Here is a 22,247-nt window from a genome sequence, read left to right on the forward strand (position 1 = left end):
ATGATCTCATGAAGTTCCATTATCAACAGAGGAATGTACTGGATTTGAGGAGAAAATTAACTTACACCAAGATTTAAAGTTATAGCAATGGAAATATTTACTACACAAGTTCTAACATCAAATGGGATTGGTTGATGAAACCTTCAAAGATGACCATAAACTAACAATTACATCATGAATGCAGAAACTGACACACACCACAACATCCTTGGCCAATATTAATGGATGTACAATGCTTTTCGGAAAAGCGCATATCAGTATTTTTTTTCCAAAAATATCCAAAAATTTATTACCATACCTTTCCTGTGGCATATGAACAGACAACTGTCCCTTTTGTACACTGTGTACAGTTGACAATCAGAACCCCTCTATCTGATGCTTCTTTGAAGACATCCAGCAAATCCTGTCTGTTGTCAGGGGCGTTGCCAGCTCCATAGGTCTGTAAAACTACTCCGCCCATCGGTGGCTGTAGGAAGGACTTCACCTGGTGACAGTATGAAGATGTGAAGTGAGTCAAGGCATTATTTGTGTTGACTCTGAAGCAGATCTAGAGTACCAGCAGGTGTGCCTAGTAACTTGATTGATTTCTGAACTCATTCAGTCAATTTAGGAATATGTTGAACTTTCTGTAAATCAACCCTTGGTACCGTACTGTACTATATTGACAATTTCTTTGACTACTGTAATTTTCCTCATCAAAATTTTAGTGCAAAATCTTTACCAATTTTAATGATGTGAACTTTCTGTAATATTTTGATAATTTAATACTAGATGGACATCAATTTTTAACTAGCTACAGCTTTTGATCACAATTGGAAAATCTGATAAAAATGTTATATTTCATATGGGTGACAAAACTGATTTGGACACTTAAAGGGTTAATATGTTTGTGTTTTAAGAGAGTCAAACAGATAACTGATGAGTCAGAGGCACAGTGTGCCCTCTAAGCCAATATGACGCGCCATGACGCAAAAAATCTCTGTGACGCAAGAAAATTTTGAGTTGAATAGGAAATAATACATGGTGACTCAAGAAAAATTAGCAATTTTTCAAATTGACTCAAAAGTTTTCTGTAATCCTGTTAGTTAGAGGGCACACTGCAGAGGCATATCAAATTGGTTCACACACCAACTGAGTATTTCCAGTACCAGAAGCAGCACACTTATCATTTAAAAATATACATCTTTTGATGTCAATTAGCATCAATTATTTCACTTCTTTAGGGTATGATCATGTGCGCAGACAAATGCATAAATGCAGTTTACATGAATGCTTTTCAAAAATGTGCCAATCTGGAATAAAGTCGGGACAAATTGTAACACCGTTTTGCACAACATTAATATGAAAGTTGTTGAAGAAAGCTTTAATCCTCTTTCTCCCAAGTGATATTTATTTCTAAGGTTTGTCTATGGAGCTGTTAATGCCGGATCCCTATAAACAGGTTCAATCTCACCATGGATGGGTTGTGGCCAAACCATGGTGGTGAAAGTATAAAAGTTACTGATATAGCAACACTGAATTTTCCCCATATATTAGTGTTGTGCAGTATATGCTATACGGTAGGGATAGAGTGTGCAGTACTGGAGATACCCCATGATTCATTATGATTTGCGCCATTGAAGATTCCTCAGTGAAGTCTGGCTTATCTCCCATGGGTAGACAAAGTTATGGACTGTTATTGCAGACCATGACTTTTGTGGTTATTTGAAGGTGATTTTGAACATGAATATCTAAACGTACTTTGGAACGCTTCACAGTTTTGATTATATATTATATAGGACAGAAAAAGTGATTAGACTGACAGCCTCCAAGGGTACGAATCATGGGGAATTATGGGTAATCTCTAGTACTGTGCAGTGGTTCCAAATTAAACAAAAGCATTATATAGTAGGCTTTCTGCTACCTAGTACAGTTACAGTAATGGTTTGTCATGCTGAGCAAAAAACTCACACATTTTATTTGTTTCTCAGTCCACTATTGCTCATTGTGCTATGTAGCCATGATTGCCTGAATTCTGTAGTAATTGCACAGAGATCAAGAACTACTGCAGTGTCACCCCGTCTGTATGTGCAGTTTATGAACAGTGAATTAATTGTAGGTGTCCATTTGCATATGCATGAGAAATAATGACATCATTTATGATTGAAACCACTCAGTATACCGTATAGATGGCTTCACAATCACAGCAAAAATAAGCTTTGGTTCAAACTAACTATAAGTGGCACTGATTGACTAAACCAGTGACTTTGCACTTTTATGCTTTATGCCTGTTCTAATAAAATATAAATTGCCATCAAATGCAACATTCCTTAGTTCTAAACTTGCAATACATCCTCTCGTACAAAAAGCAAACACCATTTCATTTTCCCCCTGGAGAGATAACAAACACCATTTCCTCACATTATCTATTTCCATGTCTACAATTTTGTACAAACACTGTAACCATGCAGCACCCATTTAAAATCAAAGTCACTGTAGTGTTTGTCTTTAATTTTAAATTTCACTTCAAAAAAAGCAATGGTTATGTGATTGGCCACACAAAAGAATCATGAATCGTCACATATTGTAAAGCCTAGGATATCTCACATGATAAAATGCAAAGAAAAAGTATTACTTTCACATTCTTAATATGAAATACCACATTGCATAGTCTGCCTATCTTCTTCGGCCACTTTTATGGAAAATTGCATTAAGTCCTGTGGCGCATCACACACCAACGGTACTTTCAAAACTACAAGGAGCTACTTTATAGACAGATAAATTCATTACAATTACTCCTGTCTCCAAATTTCCCTGCATGGCAATCCTAACGGCAATTGCAAACACATAGACTGGTTCTTTATGGAAAAGGTAACACAAAGCAACAGTTGTTGTTCTCTGATTGACCAAGTGTTTGGTTCAGCAGCTTTCTAAGTCCCAACCCTCCGCACATCCCTTTACCATTAAGCTAATTAATGTAATTGGTAAATGGGTTAAACCTGGAATTCAAATCGACATGGTTCAAACAAAAGTCAAGTACATGTACGCAAATGCGCACAGAAATGCGTGTATTTGTATATGTTTATACACGAGGGTTTGTTTGTACTGTCATCATCTAATATTTAGGCATATTCATTGAGTCTATAGAACACACCACCTTTTTATTCCAGAGTAGAACCACTGATTATGTATGATTATGATCTGATTTGCATACTCAAACAATGCTTATTATTGCACTTTGCATAATTGAATACATTTATTCAGGATTGAAGCATTCAATGCCACGAGATGTCAGAGTTCAAGTCAATAACAAAAGATTGCCTGATAATTGTGCAGGTTTTTCTTTTTCTGACTGCTAAGCAAATATGAAGCCAATATATAATTCTATGGAGAAAAAAATAAATTTTCACAATCATAAAAATAAGAGTGTGAAAATTTTATTTATTCTATGGAATTAGAAATGAATGCACTCAAGTGATACATCATAAAAGTATTTAAAAACTTGAGAGCAAAAATCTGTCCCCATGGTGCATTCTACCAGTAGCAAACTGGTAGCAAACTTGCACTAATAGGAAACAGCGTCTAAGAATGAAATGAGTGCAGAACAAGCATTGAAAATATATGTTAACACCTAGCGTTAATAAACAGCAAGAGAGAGAGAGCAGCCCACACCACAGCCAGCAAGTACATCTACCATCACCACGTCAAGGGAGACAAGGGAAACATTAGGTGTGTTAGCCTGGGTTAGTTGCTTGGGCAGAAAAAAAATGACTGTTTCTACCTGAGCCACAGCTTTCTCACTGTCATTTAACATTAGTGTATGAGACCCTTGGTGTTGACGCTGACAGATGAACTCTTTCACCTACAATGTGACATCACACGAGAAATCCACATTTTTCCATCAATTTGTGGCAGTGAATAAATTAGGAATACAATAAATAATGAGAAAATACAATAAATGTTGCCCCATGACATAACCACCATTCCAAGTTATTTGAATGTTATATGATCTTTGAGTTCAATGCCAAGCTAGAGATTCCATCTATGAATGTATGTTTTCAATGATACATGATAAATGGTGCTGGCTGTGAGAAGACGAGTGGATGTGCTTGATGAACGAGAAACTTGCATTTTGTTACATAGATGTGAGTTCACAAAATGAGTTTACAGAGCTGCCAGACTCAAAACAGAAAATTTTAAATTTTCTGCTAGTACTTGGTTCAAAGATACTTTAACCCTTGGCATTTGAACATGATTAGACTCTCAGTGTAAATGTCAGTTCAAGTGCGCAGGGCCACTTGATGTCAACAGGTAATATCAAATATCCACTGTGAAAGGGTAATATAAACTGTCAAGCAGAGAAATTGAATTTGTGCCATAAAACTTTAAAACTTGTGACCAATAAATCATTAGAAAATAGCTACTGAACATAGAGTCTGTCTTTTCTGCATGTTGGTGGAAGCAGAGTAGCAGAAATTATTAAGAGAAAACTGCGCATACCAGATGTACTGCTACTTTTCTAGTCATTTTGCATATGCAGTATGCTAGCAGTGATGTTGCAATGCAAATAAACCATGGTCAGATAGCTATTACATGTAGCATACAGCAGTGATAGTTTTCCATGTAGTAAAAGTGGCGCACAACATTTGAAAACATTGTTCATGGTTTTAAAGTTTTGTCATCAAGTTTCTGTGAAGCTGGAATATACATGTCATTATTACTAGCATGGTACAACCACAGAACATGAAAGTGAGACACCAGTCATATGATTCATTGCTTACACACACTGTGAATCTGCTTTTGTTAATTTCAATTCAAACATACTTTGATTGACGTGATCTTTTCACTTTCAGTTGTTGAAGGTCTGAATAATGTATTGTCAAAAAGTGCTAATAAGCAGAAAAGGTTAGTTGCAGCCCTGTGAAAGTTTACAATGTCACTTTGTGATCGTTGATTAAATTTCATTTAGCTAATATCTAGCTTTGACAATAAAATGCACATATGGCCTTAACATGCCCGGTGAAGAGTTGAATCAGTAAAGAAAAACAGGTACTAAAGTGGTCTCAACTTTAAGTCCTTGACCTGTTTGGGTAGGTTACCTTGAATCCTACACCTTGAATGGGTCAATTTCACTGTGTCATGAAAGATTAATTTTCTCTGATTCTTGGCCCTGATAATAAAGTGCATGTACATGTACATAGCCTTATCATGGTAAAGAGTTGAATCGGTAAGTTAAATACTATACTGAAATTTTTGCATGGTGTTGTGTATACTTAAGTCAGTAATTTAGAAGGACACTCTGTTCACACAATGTCATATGTTTATGCATCAAATTATGCTCCTTTATTGTTTGTGCAGACAAACACTTGATCTTTCCGTTGTTAAATCTACAGTCTTGTAAACACTTCAAGTGTGTTGGAATAATAAAACATATGATTTCTGCTCTCTGTGACACATACATGTGTGTTGTTAGCCCTCTAAGCGACAAAGTCGATTTTTGTTGCCTTTATAAAATGTAACCCTGATAATTTTTTTCATATTTTTCCAAAATTTTTTCCAAAAACTGTAGCCATTGAAAAGTAATGTCCATTTGGTCCAAAATTGCCAAGAAAATTACAAAACTTCATAAAAAATTGGTAAAATTTTGCACAAACATTTCGGCGTGAAAATTTACAGCACTCAAAGGGTTAATGCACCCTGAGGAACCTGATACTGTCATGTCCTCATGTACCAGTATGCTAACACACAAAACCTCCAGTGGAGTCCTATTCACTGAATAAATGCCATGAAAGTTTACTCACACCAGTTGTATGAACTATAGCAATTCTGTCTGAAGTTTCAGAGGCGTTATTTTTGAATAACAGTAAACTAATCTGGTCACATTTTATTTTTATAAAAATCCAGGTTAACAAATTACTGAACATCCATGATTTAATCAGTTCTGAGTCCTTTTTTCCAACAGCTGGCACAATAAAAGTTAATATATTCATACAACTGGTTGCTTATAGAACTAGAGCGCTGTGCTTTACATATAGCCATGCTGTCAATCCTGCTCCAAGACAAAGTTTAGACAGTTTTTGGGGGAAAAAGGAAAGCATTTAAGCGCTTACCGTACTGGTTGTGATACCCGGAAAAAGTCTAAGCAGACCAATATTGGTGTTCATGTTGGTGTGAACTCTGAACTTCTCCATGGTATTGCTTCTGAAAATACTGTCCCACACAACTGTGTCATGCAAAGGTAAATATTTAAATCCATGATAAATCAGTATTAAAATGGCATGTATTTTTCATCTTTCCATAAATTAAAACACTGAACGAGGTATCTTCCTTGAATTCGAGCTATGTAAGCGGTCTGAAATCACCAAAGTGCGCCTGCAAACTGCGCCGGCGCATTTCAAACTGCGCCCCATTTTGCGCCGGTATATTGCGCCGCCCAAACTGCGCCCTTACTCTGCGCCATTGCGAAGTTTCAATGTCAAGTACGGTATAAATAGTCTATTTTGGTTTAGTCAGGCGATTTCAAAGAAATATTCATGTTTTTCGTGGGAATTATGGTGAAATGTGTCACTAAAATGCGGGAGTAATTTTTTCCGACACGTATGTGAAGTATGTAATAACATCACCCGAGAGGGAAGGTAACTCCGAGCCAGTCGAGTGTCATTTGCATCGTAAATCGACCTTTGAATCTGTTTGTAGTTTCTACCCGAACCTTGTCGGTAAATACTTTCAAAGTTAAAAAAGACGCTAAATTTTACTCTCAAACTATTTCGATGGCCAAATATATATCTCTGCCATTATACGTTTCGTAGGGTAACTCTATACTCAGTATATGGCGAGAGTGTCCTAGCTGTCTCAGTGTCTGAATAGGCGGTGCAGTCGTAAACCGGACACTCCATACTCATTCCCTTGTTTGATCGGAACCTCGTGGACCGTAATTCTTGCTCTAATTCTGCGACCTTTGAATCGTCCAATAATTGCTACTTCCAATTCATGACGACCCCAAATGATAAGGAATGCGACTGATTCTGAGACTCTCAGTTCATAGAAGAGTCAAAGTGCGATCACGTTTGCGACTGAACTTGAGACTCCCATTTCGTTCTGTGATGTACATTTGCGAGTGAATTTGAGACCGGGTCTGAGACTCTCATTTAACGTGCAAACAGCAAATGCGACCGTCCTTACGACTGACTTCCTGACGTAAGGTATAAAGGGTACCGGAAATCGACAAGTGCGAAGCTAAAGTTAGGAGAGCGAATGTGAGGGCTTGAAGTGTACGTGCTCACTTTGAAAGTGCGAGCGATAGTGAGAATGTGAAGTGAACTCGGACTGTACATAGTTAGTGCTTGTCAGCATTTATTTCATCACTTTGGTCGAATGAAAACTTACGATCACAGTCATTGCTAAAATAGCGATACGATCTCCATGGAAGTACAGTGCTGTGTATCATGAGCGAACCGCTGAGTGAATTCAGTTCATCATTGAAGTCCCCGATGGAAATTATTGCAACACTCTTATTTCCAAACACCAAGAAGTGGATATATTCGTCTAAATAAAAATATGAATGAGACATTCATATTTACATAATGGAGAATAGAATATTATATCTGACTACGAAGAACTTTATTTACCAGGTTTTAAAAATCAGCGAGAGATTGATCGGGCTGGGACGTACGATTCACAGACTGATTCAAAGTGCTGGTCAAAGTGAAAGGGGACGCCATGAACACTCAATCCCGATGGGTATTTATATAGTTATGTCAAAAACGGGAGTCACGACCGTGATTAGGTTATTCAGAGTCAATTAACCTTGAAACGGACCAAACGATAGCACACAATTACATACAATCTAGGTCTAGCGTCCTGTGACACTATGGCGGGTTTCCGAGTCCCTGTCGCGGTTTGGAAAACGACCTGCTGACAGCTGATGACAAAACACGCTCATACTTTTGATCATAGACCCTGGAGCGATGTTTTGATGGATTTCTAGCTTCCTTACCCTATAAACAACTTGAACTAAAATGAAAGACGAAAAAAGATCCGTGAACGGACGAGAGGTTTCCTGTAGAAACTTCAGATATTTACTGAGGCGGATCATCTATTTTTTTACATCCATGGGCGGATCATGGCAGTGAAATTTACCTCAATGGATGGATCAATCGGAGCACCGAGAATATGGCATTTTCCGTTTGATTTCCAAAACATCATCGTGGAGTTTCTAACAGAAAGGAAAAAAATTGAAACGACAACTGATATCGTGTCATTTACAGCAAAAACAGGATGGTTGGACAGTCTCATATACATTACGTTTACTTTTTTGTAAGTGGCGCACAAGGTTTGTTGATAACATTGTAGATAAGAAGAACCGACTCATTTGAGTGTCTGGATAGAACACACAAGAGAATTGCTAAAGTACTAAGCTACTGTAGTGAACTGCAATAAAACTGCTCACACTAATTAGTTTCAGCTGTTGCCAGCTGACAAAGTAGACAACATTGTATGTCCCATGCAGACAGTTTGTCTGGGGAAGTTAAAATAAACAAGATTTGTACATGGACCAGTGCATGGTAATGTTACACTGTATCTGAATCTTGAACACAGGGTGCCAATCTCAAACTCTCATTTACAACCCCAGACAGAGCTAGTTTTGCCTTTGGACAAGCAGAATTTTGTGTTTGTATCAAGTAACCTCAGTCAACTCTAAAGTGGCCACGGATGTAACAGAAACTGCCCAGTTATAACACACTACACGCCAATCTGCCAGCTGGCTACAGCTGAAACTAATTAGTGTAAGCAGTTTTATTGCAGTTCACTGCAGTAGCTTAGTAATTTAGCAATTCCCTTGTGTGTTCTATCCAGACACTCAAATGAGTCGGTTCTTTTTATCTACAATGTTATCTACAAAACTTGTGTGCCACGTACAAAAAAGTAAACGTAATGTATATGAGACTGTCCCACCATCCGGTTTTTTGCTGTATGTTATTATCGTCGTGCCGTTTTAGAAGATTTTTGAGGACCTAAACGACATCATGTGTTGGTCCATTGCCATGGATCCTATGCCAACGAAAGGTGGTGACTTTTTTCAAGTTGAATAAAATTTCCTTTTTGGTTGTGTTAGTCAATTAATCGAAATATTTTTGTTCCCAATTGATCATAAACCCTCGATTCTCCCGTCTATGATTCGATATTCACTGACTCATTCTTTCTCTTCTTTGTCGATCGATGAAAGTAATTTAATCTTCAATACTCTTTGACAGATGTAACATCTTCACCTATATATTGTCATTAGTTTCTAACCAACGTACAAAAAATGGCCCCTTTGCCAAGCACATGGGTCTATGATTGCGTGAACGGCCGTACTCTATGCATTGGGAAGATATTCATGTTGCAGTCTGCCCGAAAACAAAACCCGAGGATGTTTAGGCGATAACAAAGGCGATGACTCAGTTGAATAAAACAAAACTAAACTTTTCGGACATATTTTTATCTTGGCGTCGGTTCGATGTGCGACCATACGCTGATCGCCCATATTCTCCATGAACAGATAAAGCTAGTCATAACAATTCTGAGACAAATCCGTGGTGTTTCTCCCCGTGAACGTCCTTGAACCCGTAGCCGCGATCATTGTTTTTTGATGTGTTCCGTGCTTGATGATTGGTAGGATTAATGTATCAAAATTTGAAGACACATGTGACTAAATCCTGTGATTGTTAGGCAATTGATGGTGTGTAGGGGCGAGACGGAAAGCAACAATCCAAGGACCAAGCTAGGGAGCATCATGCATTGCATGCTTTCTAACAAAGAGCTGCGTGTTTCCATATCTATATACCATACAAAATCCGGCTTTGACCAATGTTCCTGCCCTGTTTCGGAGGATAACTTTCGAGCTGCGTAACCGATGTTGAGGTTCAGATATCCGAATATCTTTCGTGTTCGAAAGGCTTATTGATTTACAGTGAATACAACTTTTGTATAATTAGTTTACGTGTACATAACCCAGCACACGGGGAAAAGCCAAATACTTACCAATACCAGGTTGGAAAATTTCAGCGAGTCGCTCTCATCAGAGGTCGAGGAAAAAAATATGTCGGTATCGTTGCTCCGCCATGTTTATTGTTGTTTGTGCGACTAGTTTGAAAGTCATAGACTTTCTTAACGGTGAAATTCATATTGCCATTCAATATTTTACACACGAAGTCACCTGTCACCTCCATTCGGAAGCAAAAACGTTTACACAGAATGTTTTTATAGTGATAACTAGCTCCAGGCCGTGACATGTCTCTAGTTACGAAGAAACTTCGTAAATCAAAATCGACATCAACATTGAGCGGTGATCGTGAACCGTTAAATAAATGTCGGCAAAATAAAACATCAAATGGCAAAACTTTTGGTGGGAGAGAGAGAGAGAGAGAGAGAGAGAGAGAGGGGGGGGGGTTCTGCAGTCGGGAACTGATCATGGTCTTTAGGATGGATAAATGCAGGGTCGGTTTACACATTTGCGCTGCACAGATATCGAAAATGTACAGATACTTTCCCGAAATTTGACTTATTTTATAACATGAGTACAACAAAACCAAAAATATTGACGTTACTCTTCGGATGTTTGACTCGCAAGTTTGCTAAAGTTAGATTACATGATGTATACTTACAGAAAATGGACGCCGTAGTCTTCTGTTCAAAAAATATATGTTCTTCAACACCACGTTTCTTATGATCGGTGATGTCACATTTTATTTTTTTTATAAATATAAATTAATGCACCGATTTCAAACCGTAATTATTTTTTCTTGTCGAATTGAGAGAATTTTTAGTAGTTCTGTAGACAAAACGATCGGAAACAGCAGAGTATCTTGGCAATGGCACGACATCTACGCTAGCGTTTAGCTGCAATAATTGTACAGTTGCAGCCAGAGCCCCGGGTAAGCCGAATTCGGAACGTAATAACGCCAGTTGCAGCGGCGTCGTGGATTGACTGTACCTTTGTCATTTCTGTTGAAGTACACCTATTATTGCTACAAGCATTGTGGGCTTCAAGAAACGTTATTTCTCTGTACATGTATACTGGTCTTGCCGTTATATTCAGTGTCGTATAATCTGTTGTTTGCATGTCAACACATTTGCCTGTGTACAACCTCCTGTGCACACTAATCGTGACCGTCATTTACACAGACATAAACACTCGATCCCGTCCGTGGATGTCAAAGGTGAACGGGATTAACTTGATCCCGGGTATCAAGTCCCTGGCCTTTATGGAGATGCAAAATTCACAAATTTTGACTGCTGCTGAGGCCAAGCCACGATACCGCCAAGTGAGTGTAATCCGTCCCATACAAACATAACAGACATAACATGGTCTCGTACCTCCGAGACCCCGTGAAAACATGTCATATCATTTTTCGAGCTGCATTTTTTAGGGCACGGATATTAATATCTACAGTCTACACTGCTAAAGCGTCCTGCTATGCAAGTGCGACTACTCGATGTTGTGACACTCGGAAGTGTTTTGGCGCAGAGTAAGGGCGCAGTTTGGGCGGCGCAATATACCGGCGCAAAATGGGGGCGCAGTTTGAAATGCGCCGGCGCAGATTGCCGGCGCACTTTGGTGATTTCAGACCGCTTACATACCTGCAAGTAGACAGAGAGCTAAGGTAAATTAACAAATATCAAAATTTACAGTATCATAAATAAAGTCTGAAGATTTGCTTGTAATCTTGGGGGCAATGTACAATTTGTTTTATTATAAGGCAACTATTTTTGCAAAAATTGAAAAGTGAGTAACGCATGCTGTACATGTAGATGAGCCAAATACGTAGGCAATTTTTAGAGTTTGTCTTTGATATGCATCCTATACAGCATCATCAGGGGTATGTTGTTTATATTTCTATTCTCTGTTTACAGATGGCAGAGCAAAGACCAGTCGCTTACCTTCAACATCGACATTCATAGTAACCAATGGAGGTAGATTTGGTGAGTCAAAGGCATCAAAACTGTGAGATGCTACTTTAGTGACTCGATTGCCACGGAATAATTTATTGTTGAAGAACAATGTTACCTGGAGAGAAACAAGAAGAAGTGATGTTTCAGTGTGTTATGTACCATGAATGGGTGAAAAAGTGTCACTTTCCACTGATATTCTAGTACCTTTTCCTAATTCTTATTTTACTGTGACTGTACATATTTATTCACTGCTACAAGTGTCTACATTGGGTTATTTTAAATAGTAACTTAAATTTTACAAGCTATATTTATTTGGTGAGGATTGAGATGACAGAAAAGCCATCCCTTTCCCAGGTACTAGAACTTATTTTATATTAGTCTGCTTGCCACCTATCAGCTTGGAGTTAGGTTTGGGATTGGTGGTCTTTCCAACATTGGAACAGGAACATTATAGCAAAATCATGTCACAGCACATTTAAAGCCAAAAGGTTTGATACAACTTTTGTATGTTGACAAGAGTTTGTGTATGAAAAAGATTACATCAAATAAATAAATGAAAAAATCAACTTATCTTGTAGGAATGATTTTGCAAGCCCTATTAGCAAACCTCCACAGATAACTTAGTCCTACACTAAGTCTGCCGGTTGGGGGTTTTTCCATGATTCCTACTGGGCAAAAGAATGATATTTCCCTGCCTGGCCTTTCCTGACCTGCCTTATTTGGGCAAAAAATTGCCTGCCCACCCACCCAGCAAGAAACTGCGCCAGAACACTTTGCCACCCCTTCATATTTGACAAGTTTTGATGACCCATTTTCTAAAGATTACTCGAAATTTGCAGGACATCAGTCTGTTTCCTCCACTGATGGCACTAATGACATGCATCACACTGACCCACATTGCTCATTTGCACAGAGAAATGCCGAAACGGCAGAATTTCATGAAATAACATAATTCTTCTGTTATCAGTACAAATCTAGGAAGTTACGCCAAAATATGTACTAGTGATTTTAGACTACTATGGCATGTCTTGTTTCATTGAGAGTGTGATAAAGTGTCTTTGATAAAGTCTATTACTAACGGAGTATATTGTTTCTTTCACATCAAACTACAATACCTGTAAAGCTCTCGTCCCTGCTATATTCATCTCCTCTCTTACAAATTAAAACAATTTTCTCTGGTGCCATTCGATAGAGTCTACTCTATAAACTTTAAATTTATCGTCCTAAAATTATAGTTATCTGTAAAATTTGAATTTTATTATGACAAATACTGTACATGTGTATGAGTGACAAGCACTGACATGCTTGCTATCTATTCAAGGACACAGCTCACAAGACTGCTGTCCTTGTCCTTAATTCAAAGACGTCCTGAATACTGTAGCTTGATTTGTACCGCAGTCCACAGTGTTTGCATTGAAAGACAGGCATCCTAATGATAGAGCAAGTCAATTATGAAAGCTTTCAGTGTACAAGTGCCACACTAGAATTTAAATTACTGAAAATTAGATAACTTATAAATCTATCATGTCCTTTGCAATGAATGATTCCTTTTTTTTATCAGAACTGGCCAGGGGAATATTTGAAATATTCATCACTGACTGCAGGTGTACTACAATCTACTGTGTACCCTGACCTGATTTGTATCTTCACCAATTATATGAGGTCATCAAGTAAAATAAGTTTACTTTGTGACCTAGATAACAACTTTCAGATATGAAATCACCTTTTCACAGCTGAAGGAGACTAAAATTGAGTGACAGGAATTTATCTAAGGCACCTAATGGTCACTGTTGAGGTAGAGTTGTTCTCTTGTGTCTCCTAGGTAAACTGGACACAGATAACTGATAAGATAACCTGCACTTGTTTGTGTACATGACCTTACATATTACTTGACACCTATTAAGTACCTGTACCTCTATCTGATATGTCTGTATCTTTCTTGATAACACAGTTGGTCACACTTAACACTTTAATTTGGAAAATACCACTGTTACTGCCACTGGTTTTGCTATTTTAATTCGTTTGTTGTTAAACATGACATTTTTTGTGCAATGACAATCAACTTGATGCACCTCCATTGGTTTACCATGTTATGTAGTTTACTATTACCAGTAAACGGGCAATTTGACACATCTCTGAAAATTCTTGCATCTTTATTAGAGGACAAAATATCAGAGTCTCCTGAAGAAAAACTATTCATTAAACAAGTCATCGTTGATGACAACAGTCCCCACTTGTTAATAATGGGTACTTTGATTACATGTCCTCAGAGAGGATAGAGTCCTCTTCATTAATTAGGTCTGTGATAAAAATACTTTGATACAGATGGCGCTCAATGGCCAAGAGTGAGTTCCATGGTGATGAAAACATAAAACCAATTACCAGTAGGCCACCATCCTAAAGTTCATAAAATGAGTCAACTAGGAATTATCAACCGGATGTTGCAAAACATTTTTGCATACAATTCTAACACTTAACAGATTATCACTGGTACCATATTTCATAAAGTTTGATGCAGTATTTACAACACTATGAGATCAACATCTGTATCAAGTTTCATCACATTTGACGTTGTATTAATTTGTGGCTATATAACCCTAATTAGGAAAGTTCATTACTTATGCAATTACAAATTAATTAAAATGACACTGATAAATGTCTTTTTTAATGTTAAAGCAATGTGAGCTTAACATTGGTTAACATCTGTATAAAGTTTCATGAATTTGATGCAGTACATATTTCTTGACATATCAGCCTACTTACGAAACTTCAATAATTGACATGTTACTGCTACATGCGAGAAACAAATTGACGAGCATATGTATGAAATAAGTCAATGTCAACTTTGAATGATACTGGTGAAATATGTCTGAGTTATGGCTCTGTACATGAAAACATCGTATAAAATGGCTGCCTAGCGATCATATTGGATTGTATCACATAAAAAATCGACCTACATATGTATGACATAGGTCAATGTCCTTGTACCAACTTTGAATAAAATCGGTTGAGATATGCCTGAGTTATGCCTCTGTATATGAAAATATCGTAACAAAATGGCCACACAGCAGCCATATTGGATCGTATCACAAACAAATCGACGTGCATACAGTGTTCTCGCTAAAAGCCGGCAGCCGGCGAAAATAGCCGGCCTGCATCAAAAAAGCAATGTGACCTGCCGGCTGGTGTCACACTAGTAAAGTACTATATGTCGCATTTTTACTGAAGCCTTGCCCATATGTCTGAAATAACAGAGAAAACGACGTTAAACTTGCCAAAATGTCCCGATAAAACTCGTACGTCGTACTTCCGTAAACACATACAATCTAGAAATGCATTACGTACTACGCCCAATCAGAATAAGCGTTCTTACTCACTCTTTCCAATACATGGAAATTTACATACGACAAGATCTCACCACGACGTAATCATTGCAGTGATTGGCCGATTTGTTTTCGTGCCCTCTAGCATGTTCTGAGCGGGTCATAGATCATGAGGTCAAGGTGAACTTTCTCAAACAACAAACGCGCATCTGACGGACGAGTGCGAGCAATCGGAAGTGCCAAAAAGAAATCTAACGATATTCAGCAGTACTTTACGAAAAAACAAAAATTAGACAAAGGTAAACGTAAGTGAATCATGCGTTCTTAAAATGTAACTAGCGAATTTTTGTATTTGCTGATTGTACCGGATCAACGAATTTCGTTCACTCCGACGGCGTTGTTTTAAGGCTGTCGTAAAACGAATTTTCATAAACTTGTCGTGCTCGGCATTCTGTTTTATTTCCTGTACTTTATCGCCAGTAAAATACAATTTTATGGTGCTGGCAACAACAAAATAAACGGTAGCTAGCCCTGCGTACGATGCTGTGTGTTCCGCTACAGCCAATCGCCCCGCTCACCACAGCCCTGCAAAGACCCGTACGTAGGGTCGGTGACTTCAAATCCATTTTGGGACTTGACGTTAAAAGCCAAATTACTGCCGAAATTCAGCGTTCTTGGGCCCAAGTCGTATCCCTGCCTACTCGATCGCTTCCAAAAATGCCAGTCTTTTATTCACTTCTCGTAAATAACCGTCGATGTCGGCAACTCTCTCGCTAGCCCTGCGTATGATGCTGTGTGTTAGCTGTAGCATCCATCGACGGTTATGATTACTGATAAACTGACATGATTACTGAGAATTACTTACTGGATATTAAGAACTTACGCTGTAGAAAATTGGTCACAAAACTTCGTATTTCTGATCACTGTTTACAAATCGAGTTGGGCAGAAGGTCAAAACCAAGAATTCCGCCTGAATCCAGATTTTGTAAGTTTTGTAAGTCTTCCGTGGAGGATGAATTTCACTATTTAATGAAGTGTCAAAAATATAATAGTGATAGAGAAGTTCTCTTTTCTGCAATGAAGTTGTATTATCCTATATTTGATAGTTTAAATGAAAGAGATAAGTTTTTGTACAGTTTAACTTCAGATGATACGCTGTCTCTCATGAAATATATTACAAACACTATGTTTCCCCCAGCAGCTGCAGGTAAAGACATAGACAACAATGTTTTATGCAATGTTTAGTTTTGTTCTTGCTATACTGCACTTTCCGAAGTGTGTTGTTATGCAATAAAGTGATTAAAGTGATAAAGGTACACAACAAATGAGAAATAAGATGCTAAAAACCTTACTTTTCATACAATTTAACAACATCTTTGGTAATAAATTGTAAAGAAAATCAGGTGCTCAAGTGTCACCAAATAAGCACAATCACACATAGTCACACAAAAAATCGCCAGCCTTTGGGAGGGGGGACACCCCCTTCCCAACCCTCCCCCCGCTCGGGCCGCTCCGCTCCCTCGCTCTTCATCAGCCGCCTGTTATTTTATTTCTGCCGCCTGAAATAAACTTAGAGATAACCCTGGCATATCTATGACATTGGTCAATGTCCTTGTACCAACTTTGAATAAAATCGGTTCAGATATGCCTGAGTTATGCCTCTGTATATGAAAAAATTGTAATAAAATGGCCGCCTAGCGGCCATATTGGATTGTATCACAAAACAAATCGAACTGCATATCTATGAAATTGGTCAAGTCCTTGTACCAATGTTGAATAAAATCGGTTGAAACATGTCTGAGTTGTGGCTCTGTACATGAAAAAATCGTAATAAAATGGCCGCCTGGCGGCCATATTGGATCGTATCACAAACAAATTGACGTACATATCTATGACATTGGTCAACGTCCTTTACCAACTTTGAATAAAATGGTTGAAACATGTCTGAGTTATGGCTCTGTACATGAAAAATCGTAATAGAATGGCCGCCTGGCGGCCATATTGGATCGTATCCCAAACAAATCGACGTGCATCTGTATGACATATGAAGTAATCCTTGTCCAAGTTTGAATGAAATCGCTTCTTGCATCTCTGAGATATCTGTGTGAACGGACGGACGGACGCACACACGCACGCGACGCACGCACGGACGGACGGACATGACCAAACCTATAAGTCCCCCCGGACGTGTCCGTGGGGACTTATAATATTTAGTTTTGTTTTCACAGCTTGGTCAAGCATTTGAAAACATTTCAGTAACCCTACAACGTCCATAATTTAGCCGAATTCAGTTGTTTTCTGCACTAAAATTGGACCTCTAAACAAGAAAATGGGGGTGTATGGGTTATAAAACATCCAAATTTCTTGTCTGTAGACATTTTGAACTATAAATTGTTACTTCATTGTGAGTTTCATGTGTAATGATAGCTCAGCCTTCAAAAAACCCCTCAAGTTGTCCTTACAACAGAGAACAAATGGATAAAGATTTCAGGTATACTGAAAAGGACCATGTACACAGTTTTGTCACTTAGGATCTTGAACAACATGCTCCTTTTAAGCTCCTTGAAAAGACATACAAGTTGTACTGCACAAATAATACTTGACCACACTTTGGCTTGAAGTTCAAACTTAAAACTTCATAGACATGTATGGTAGTAAGTTTTGTCTACATGAGACTCTCTAGAAATCCGGACAACTGCACCCCTATAAAATAATGGTTTAGCCTCTTTATCCTTGTTGAAGAAAATTGAAAATAAAAGGAATCTTACCTCTGGAATGACTATATGTCCAGCTAGGTAAATGGCACCAAGTAAGTTATCCCGACCATCATTGCGGAGTTCAAACAACGGGACCTGAAGAATCAAGGAAAATGGTCAAGTCATTGGAACTACAGGAATAGATACTGGAACACTGCCAGCTCTTTTTGACTTCCAATGATTTGGTCTGCATGGAACAGAAGTATATCACTGACGTTGGTGTGATTTGTACATGCAAGTGTTAATGACAAAATAATGGTCGCTGCGATCTCCATGTTAAAGTGGAGACACGCTTTGGTGATACAACTCTAGCTTGACAAATTGGAATTAACAAAAATTGGCAAAATTGTAAATGATACTGCACACACAGAGGAGATTGATAAACTTTAGACATCTATTAAATTGAGTGTGTGACAGACTACAGAGAACCAGAATGGTTACGGATAGTAATTTAACTCTGGACATGAAAAATGTACCAAAACCAGTCCTATAATTGATATCATCCATACACTTTAGTTTTATTCAGCTCATTTGACTGGCCAGGATTAATGCTGCCAGTTTTCAACAACAATCTGGTAGCAAGGGAACTGTTTTATGCCTCATGCATATACCGTGTACCCTGTATCATAACATGCAGACTGTATGGCATATGTCAAAGGGGAATGAACTGGGGCAGTGTTTTTGAATGTCTGGTCAATGACCATGTATCATGTGACAAACTGATTGCTAATAAAACAGCAATATTGATTTAAGTTTAAAAGCTAAAATATCTCTCTGAACAAGTAAGTGTTTATCATGTGTGATTGACACACTATTTCATATTTGATAATGATAAATGGCCGCACATGACCTGTATATGTGTACACGACTTGATAGCCTATCTTATCAAGTGACATGTCACACGAAGTGTTCCTTTCTTTTCAATCTTATTGTATGGTATTTGAATTTCCTTCGATGTGTCACTTCTCACAAAACTATCTGAAACGTGGCTATATGATCAATGACATATGGATTTTCCACATTTGAAAGAAACCTCTTTCATATTTACTTGATAATTATTGAAATGTACTCTTGTAAACTGTAGCTGATGTGTCAACAGTGTCCCACAGAAAAAAATGTTGCTTATACTATACACTTTGAAGCTGGTGACTGTCTGTGATGCGGTGTTCAGTAATATAATATTACATTGGGCTGAGCTAGCATACTTAAGCAAATAAAACTATTTTTGGACTTTTGAAACTAGCGAAAACATTTCCATAAACATACATATCTCCACTACGGTATGTACAGTTTGGCTTCATAAGCAATGTTTAATTACATTCAACCATGAAAATTAATCAATAGAAAAGAATTACAGGTTTTTGTTTCTATCAATCTATCAAAATTTAATAATTATATACAGACCTGAGAGCCAGTCAGAATAACTGGCTTGCCAAGATTTTCCAGCATGAAAGATAAGGCTGATGCAGTGTATGCCATGGTGTCGGTACCATGGAGTATAACAAAACCATCAAATGATTCGTAATTTTTCTGGATATCTCCGGCTATCTTGATCCAATCCGTGGCATGCATGTTGCTTGAATCCATCAACACTTCATACTCATGCACACAATAAATGACTCGGCGATTCTGAGGTGACAGTCTGTAAAAGCAGGAAATAAAAGTCAAACTGAAAACACTGCTACAAAACTTAAAATGTCAAAAATGCTCAGTGTACATTTCTTGACAAACAAGTCATCGTTGATGACACAGTCCCCACTTGTTAATAGGTACTTTGATTACAGGTCCTCAGAGAGGATAGAGTCCTCTTCATTAGGTCTGTGATAAAAATACTTTTGAATAAATTGGCTTGATACATGTCTGAGTTGTAGTTCAGGACATGAAAAAATCGTAATAAAATGGCCACATGGTGGCCATATTGGATCGTATCACAAAACAAATCAATGTGCATATGTATGACTTAGGTCAATGTCCTTGTACCAACTTTGATTAAAATCGGTTGAGATATGCCTGAGTTATGGCTTGGTACATGAAAAAATCATAAAATCATAAAATGGCCGCAAAGCAGCCATATTGAATCGTATCACAAAACAAATTAACGTGCATATGTATGACATTGGTCAATCTCCTTTTACCAACTTTGAATAAAATCGCTTGATACATGTCTGACTTATGGTTCTGGACATGAAAAAACGTAATAAAATGGCCACACAGCGGCCATATTGGATTGTATTACAAAACAAATCAATGTGCATGTGTATGACATAGGACAATGTCCTTGTACCAACTTTGAATAAAATCTGTTGACACATGCCTGAGTAATGGCTCTGTACATGAAAAAATCATAATAAAATGGCCGCCTGGCCGCCATATTGGATCGTATCACAAAACAAATTGACGTGCATATGTATGACATAGGTCAATGTCCTTGTACCAACTTTGAATAAAATCGGTTGAGATATGCCTGAGTTATGGCTCTGTACATGAAAAAATCATAACAAAATGGCCGCACGGCGGCCATATTGGATCGTATCACCAAAAAAATTGAAGTGCATATATATGACATTGGTCGATGTCCTTGTACCAACTTTGAATAAAATCAGTTGAAACATGCCTGAGTTATTGCTCTGTACATGAAAAAATCGTAATAAAATGGCCGCCATATTGGATTGCATCACGAAACAAATCGACGTGCATCTGTATGACATATGAAGTAATCCTTGTACCAAGTTTGAATGAAATCGCTCCAGGCATCTCTGAGATATCTGCATGAACGGACGGACGGACGCACGGACGGACGCACGGACGGACGCACAGACGGACGGACATGACCAAACCTATAAGTCCCCCCGGACGGTGTCCGTGGGGACTAAAAACAATTACTGTCAGGTAGTTCTAAAATTTTGATTCTGTATGAGATTTTAGCATTTACTGTTTCTACTTCATATTTCTGTCAGCGTCTGTCCGGAACATGTGGAACGTTCATATATTATTTCAAAAATCATTTCAAAAATGTTGACAAAACCTGAATTATTTGCAGAGCCAATAATCTGAGTTAGGTACTGATGGTGACATTTATATGTACAAGACAGTAAACAAGCTGTAACAACCTGGAGTAGTAGTACACAGTACGAAGCTGCAAACTGGTACCGGTAGTGTTGTTCCAAACTGTAGAGTAATAATTACAACAGTTTGCGCATTGATGATTCGATCTATCAGAACCTTACTATACTACTTACTAGTCTTAGATTTTGCTTCAGATACTAAACTACTGCATCATGAAACATAAACATTATCATTGATTTCAAAGATAAGTTTTTTACCAACAGAGTTCTCTTTTCATTTTTGTTTGAAAAATTACCTCAAAATGGTTTTGTTTCTTCTGCATTTCCCAGCCAAAAAAATTCCATTTCATAGGCAATGTTCTATGTTAAATGACTATACTTACGGTAAGACAAACGGTTTGTTAAGGATATCATTTCCTAACTTGATCTCATACTCCTTGTCATGTAATGTTGGCATCTTTCTGATAATTTTACTGAGGTATTTGTAAACTGGTACATACACTGCAATTGAGATACATGTACAAATAAAAAGTCACGGATTAGTTGATAGAAATCTCTCTTTGCCTAAATTTTCAGCGAGTTTAATGTTTCTTTCTGTTTACTTAAAGTAGTTCTCACTGCCATAACGGATCACTTTCGAAGTCATGAATAAAACTCAAGAGTACACCATGCAAAAATTTGGTACCATAGAATTAATTACCCTATTTACAGTGACACCTGAAATCAAAAATGGCTACCATCGCTGTGTTAAATCAGGGCACAATAATATTGATTTTCACAAAATTAGCCAGTGAAAACTTTATTTACTCTATGAGTTTAAAAATGAGCTCCCCCCCTCACCAAAAGTGGTAGACTAAAAAAGTATAATAAAAGTTTCAGCACCTGAATGTCTGTCTCAGAGGCACATACTTAAGGTGTAAATAAAGGAAGGACATATTTACAAATCCCTATAAATGTGCAGTGAAGAGTTTTTCCTGACTGAATGCAGCAGTTTCAACGTTTCTTTACATTGGCACATGAGTTTCAATAAAATGTCTACAAATGCACACAATCAATCATACTTTATGATGCATTTTATGGTGACGTGAAGAGGGTGTCTAATGACACAGTGCAAAACTTGGCATACTGCATGCATACCACTGAATTGCGACAGTGCTGTATCTGTCATTATGTTATAAGGTGAAAGGTGA

At 37.8% G+C, this 22,247-nt stretch overlaps 1 protein-coding gene across 3 annotated transcripts in view; it reads right to left on the reverse strand.

The window, feature by feature from the left end:
* The window catches only part of LOC139150266 (L-asparaginase-like), a 38,162-nt gene that overhangs the window by 9,877 nt on the left and 6,038 nt on the right, over nucleotides 1-22,247 (reverse strand). For 2 of the 3 annotated variants that reach the window (XM_070722523.1, XM_070722521.1), the window contains exons 2-8: nucleotides 21,441-21,558; nucleotides 19,397-19,634; nucleotides 18,005-18,088; nucleotides 11,902-12,028; nucleotides 6,090-6,202; nucleotides 3,761-3,841; nucleotides 299-484 (exon numbers count right to left, since the gene is read on the reverse strand). In XM_070722523.1, the coding sequence (XP_070578624.1) occupies nucleotides 299-484; nucleotides 3,761-3,841; nucleotides 6,090-6,202; nucleotides 11,902-12,028; nucleotides 18,005-18,088; nucleotides 19,397-19,634; nucleotides 21,441-21,514 (903 nt within the window). In that variant the 5' untranslated portion in view covers nucleotides 21,515-21,558. The remainder of the gene's footprint in view (nucleotides 1-298; nucleotides 485-3,760; nucleotides 3,842-6,089; nucleotides 6,203-11,901; nucleotides 12,029-18,004; nucleotides 18,089-19,396; nucleotides 19,635-21,440; nucleotides 21,559-22,247) is intronic. The other variant, XM_070722522.1, reaches the window with a different exon arrangement.

The sequence above is a fragment of the Ptychodera flava genome, chromosome 14 (assembly GCF_041260155.1).
Source record: "Ptychodera flava strain L36383 chromosome 14, AS_Pfla_20210202, whole genome shotgun sequence".
NCBI lineage: Eukaryota > Metazoa > Hemichordata > Enteropneusta > Ptychoderidae > Ptychodera > Ptychodera flava.